This window comes from Peromyscus maniculatus, chromosome 4, assembly GCF_049852395.1.
Source record: "Peromyscus maniculatus bairdii isolate BWxNUB_F1_BW_parent chromosome 4, HU_Pman_BW_mat_3.1, whole genome shotgun sequence".
Taxonomy (NCBI): domain Eukaryota; kingdom Metazoa; phylum Chordata; class Mammalia; order Rodentia; family Cricetidae; genus Peromyscus; species Peromyscus maniculatus.
In genome coordinates, this window is record NC_134855.1 from 64,066,905 (window position 1) to 64,072,037 (window position 5,133).

Consider the following 5,133-nt stretch of genomic DNA (forward strand, 5'->3'; position numbering starts at 1 on the left):
TTTTCCATTATGTTTACCTGAATATTTTATACATATGAAATTTTAGATGATATAGTTGTAAGAATTTCAAACACAGTTTCTTATGTTGAAAATTACTATATTTTAAAAATAAAAAATGATACATGTGTGTAATATTTGCTCCATTAAATTCAGCCAGGGAAACTGAAAATCTGAAACCACATTCCTGGAATCTCCCAACCTGTATGAGAAAAGACTCAGAGAAACAGAAAAAGTAAAATTAATTCTAATTGTTTTTAAACACTCACCAAAGAAACATACAATTGGAAACAGTGTGACTAACTTCTTACCCCTACTCATCTTAATTTCCTGGATCCTTGTCTCTTCTTCACTAATCTAACAACAGCACCTTTCACTTCTTTGTTCCTGAGACTATAAATGAGTGGATTCAGCATGGGGATCAAAATGGTGTAAAAAACAGAAGCTACTTGATCCTTTCCCAATGAGTAGGATTTACTTGGCTTCAAATAAGTAAAGATCAGAGTGCTGTAAAAGACAGTGACTCCAAGGAGGTGAGAGGCACACGTGGAGAAGGCCTTTTGCTTTCCTGAAGTGGAATTGATCTTCAAAATTGTAGAGAGAATGGAAACATAGGATACGGATATTGTGATAAGAGAACCCAGAATGGTGGAACCAGCAAAAATGAATATAATCACTTCAACTTTATTTGTGCTACTGCAGGACAGAGATAAAAGTGGAGATGTGTCACAATAAAAGTGACGGATGACATTGGACTTGCAGAAGTGTAGTGTAATCATGCCAAGCACGGTAACAGAGGAATCCACAGCTCCAATCACATAGGACCCAGTGAGGAGGACAAGGCAGCATCGTGAAGACATAATAACCGGATAATGTAAAGGTTTGCAGATAGCTATGTAGCGGTCATAGGCCATTGAGCAAAGCAGAAAACATTCAGTCGCTGCCAAGAGGATGAAAATGTACAGCTGGGTGAAACAACCTATGAAGGAAATGCTCTTGTTTGAAGTCAGCAGGTTCTCTAAGGTTTTAGGAGTGATGGCAGTTGAGTAACTGAGGTCAAGGAATGACAGGTGGGTGAGGAAGAAATACATCGGAGTGTGAAGCTGGGCATCTAGACGAATGACCAGCATCATGCCTATGTTCCCCAGGACAGTGACCAGGTATATAAGGAGAAACAGCACAGAGAGGACCAGCTGGATCTCCTTGGAATCCGTCAGCCCCATGAGAATGAAGTCAGGTTTATTTGTGTGATTCCAGGAGTTCATAGTAAATGTCCCTAAATGATGAAAAATCAAAGGTAATGCAGAGGTTTTATCATGGAATAGAGGTTCACATCCATGTTTGTCAGTAAATAATTCAATTACTAAGTAGTGGCATTATATATGATAAAATTCTAAGAAAATTGTTGCTAGTCTAAATAATTCATTTTATGAATTTAATCTGTGTGAAATGTCATGTACATGCTAATATTATCCTCTTACTTTACAAAAGCTATAAGTTGCAGAAAATTCAGTTAATTAATATGAACCTAGTACAAACTCATGTGGCGTCTCGGATCATGGTAATAATGTAAGACACCAAATGATCTTAGTCACCCTCTTATTCCAGTAAGTCTAAAGGAAATAAATATCATGTTTAATGAACAAAGATAGAAAATAACTTTAATGCATCATTTCTGCTTTTTTCAAAATCAATCAACCTTAATTACTTTTTACTGAATTTTAATAGGCTACATTAAGAGAAATAACTATTAATAGATATTGGGTACATTTTTTTCTGACAATTCAAAACAATTTTTTATGTAAAATTCTTTTACTGAAACATGAATCAGTACTGGTCTAGTCTCTTTCCACCAATTCTGTTTGCCACAATTATGATGTTAATTTTATAAGTGCCAAATAATATGTGTACTTATATTTTAAATAAAATCTTTATTTCAATTGCTTCAATCCTTCACAATTTTAAAAATACTTACTCTGAATGCCAAAGTTGATAGAAAAAAAGAGGCAAAATACTTCCATTGACTGAAAATATTCAACTCCCAAATTTTCTCACAAATGAAAGAGAAAATCTGTTTATGGATTTGAACATGTCAGCCCAAGAGCCTTTGTTTTCCTTTTGATTATTTTTTCCATATTTTTGTAAACTCATTTTAAAAAATTTCAGAAGTAAATTAGGCTATTCTGGTTACTTTCCTCAGGTCTTTGTCAAAACCAATTATAAAGGAAGTTATGGCACAAATTTTATCCACGAGCAAGTGTGATTATGAGCGGAGCAGTCTATGCCATTTGTCTCTATTTCATGATACCTGGACAAATCGTGTAAAGTCATGAGCATCACGTAACATGGTCATTCTCAGGGGGGAATTTTTAAGACAGGTTTCTTGGCAAGCTTTCAAGGACTGAGGTAAAAGCACTAATTCAGCAAAGGATTTGCTTTTCCCTGGGAGCCCTATAAAGAAGAACATGATAAATGTGTTATTTTTCTGATGCACTATATTTATTCATATACTCATTAATTCATTAAATTTATAAAATAATATGTAAATAATAATCTATTCACAGCCATACCATATTAAGTAGTGTGGCTAGAGGGAATTATTTTTAGTTGGAAGTGCTTACTTTGTCAATGAGACTGTGATTGTAGAATAGTAATGTTTTCAGAACTAAAAATTTTAAATTGAAGACATGATTATGCTGGAGTTAAAAATGTTACGTAAAAACAATAGAATATACTCACCGATAAGTGTGGTTTTCACCTCTCATGAAGGAACTTCTCTTTGCAGCAGAAATATAACATTATAGAAAACTATAGCTAATCAAATTGCATAGGTATGTAAACCAGTCCCAACTGATGCATTTACAAAAAAGCTCCAGCACCTAAGACTTGGGGATCATTTCAGAAAAGAGTAGAAAAGAGTGAAGAAAGGTTAGAGGAGCCAGAGGAGCAAAGGATTGGCTCTGTGAGGGTGTCACCTTAGATTTCAGAAGCTACACTCATAAAGTTTCACTAAAATGATAGCTTAAACATAAACTGAACAATATAATAACAATAAACATCCAATATTGGACAGGGACAGCTTAACCATTCCTTGGGATACATACCCTAAGGACTTGATACCACATGGACACTTGCTCATCAATGTTCATTATAGCTCTTTTGGAAATACCTATGAAATAAAAAAAAAAATAAACTAAACTAAATGTTCTTCAACTGACAGTACATAATGAAAACGTGATACATATTCACAATGGGATGCAGTGCAGCTATAAAAAATAAAATCACATGTCCCTCCTTTCTGGTGCTGGGGGCTGTAGTCTGTTTATCATTTCCTTTATATCTAGTAACCACTTATGAGTGCGTATATACCATGTCTGTCTTTCTAGTTCCATCCATTTGCCTGCAAATCTCATGATGTCATTGTGTCATTGTTTTTTTTTTTTTTTTTTTTTTTTTACTGCTGAGTAGTACTCCATTGTGTATATGTATCACATTTTTCTTTATCCAAGGGCCATCTAGGTTGTTTCCAGGTTCTGGCTATTATGAATAATGCTGCTATGAACACAGTTGAGCAAGTGTCCTTGTGATATGATTGAGCATCCCTTGGTTATATACACACGAGTGTTATCATTGGGTCTTAAGGTAGATCGATTCCTAATTTTCTGAGAAGTTGCCATACTGATTTCCAAAATGAATGTACAACAGTGGAGGAGTGTTCCCCTTGTTCCACATCCTCTCCAGGGCAAGCTTTCAGCAGTGTTTTTCATCTTAGGAATTATGGCAGGTATGAGATGGTGGTATCTCAGAGTCATTTTGATTTGCATTTTCCTGATAACTAAAGATGTTGAGCAATTTCTTAAATGTCTTTCAGCCATTTGAGCTTCTTCTGTTGAGAATTCTCTGTTTAGCTCTGTAGACCATTTTAACTGGATTATTTGATATTTTGATTTCTAATTTCTTGAGTTTTTTATATATTTTGCAAATCAGGCCTTTGTCAGATGTGGGCAGTGGAATCAGGATCTATCACTGGTACATGGGCTATCTTTCTGGAATCTATTACCTGTGGTGGGACACCTTGCACATTCTTGATGCAGGAGGAGGGACTGGACCTGCTTCAACTGAATGTACTATGCTTTCCTGACTCCACATGGGAGGCCTTACCTTTTCAGAAGAGGGGATAAGGGGAGGAGTTAGGGGAATGTTGGGGGGAGCAGGAGGAGGGATGAGGATGGTTGTCTGTGGTTGGTATAGATAAATTAAGTTAACAAAAAAGAAAAAAACCAAAAAACAATAAACAAATAAAAACAGAAAAGAAAATCACAACTTTGCAGGCAAATGGATATAACTAGAAAAGATTAGGTTGAGTAAAGTAACCGAAACTCTGAAAGACAAATCCTTATGTTATTTCTCATCTGAGCCCTTACTCCAAATTATCAGATCTTAATACATATCTTTGAGTAACTGAAAAAACAAACAAACAAACAAAAAACGAAAATTCGACCAAGTAACTCATACAGCTTATAAACACCTTCAGCAATGTAGCAGGATACAATATTAACTCAAAAAAGAAAATCAGTAGCCCTCCTATATACAAATGACAAACAGGCTGAGAAGAAAATCAGAGATACATCACCCTTTACTGTTTCATGGAGAAAAGAAAGAATCTTCAACAAATGCTGCTAGCATAACTGGATGTCAACATGTAGAAGACTGTAAATAGATCCATATCTGTCACCATGCACAAAAGTTAAGTCCAAGTGGATCAAAGACCTCAACATAAATACAGTTACTTTGAATCTGATAGAAGAGAAAGTAGGAAGTAGTTTTGAATGCATTGGCATCTGAGATCACTGCCTAAATATAATACCAGTAGCAAAGACACTGAGAGAAACAATTAATAAATGGTACCTCTTGAAACTGAGAAGCTTTTGTAGAGCAAAGGATAGGGTCAACAAGACAAAATGACAGTCTACAGAATGGGAAAAGATCTTCACCAACCCCACATCTGACAGAGGGCTGATATCCAGAATATATAAAGATCTCAAGAAATTAGACATCAAAATAACCAAAAGTCCAATTAAAAATGGGCTATAGAGCTAAACAGAGAATTCTCAACAGAAGAAGCTCAAATGGCTG

At 35.3% G+C, this 5,133-nt stretch overlaps 1 protein-coding gene across 1 annotated transcript; it reads right to left on the bottom strand.

Annotated features, from left to right (window-relative positions):
• Positions 1 to 314: 314 nt before the first annotated feature.
• LOC102905086 (olfactory receptor 8H1-like) lies at positions 315 to 1,262 on the bottom strand. Its single transcript, XM_006989718.3, has one exon. It carries the CDS (start codon positions 1,260 to 1,262, stop codon positions 315 to 317), a length of 948 nt encoding a protein of 315 aa, XP_006989780.3.
• Between the last annotated feature and the right edge of the window lie 3,871 nt (positions 1,263 to 5,133).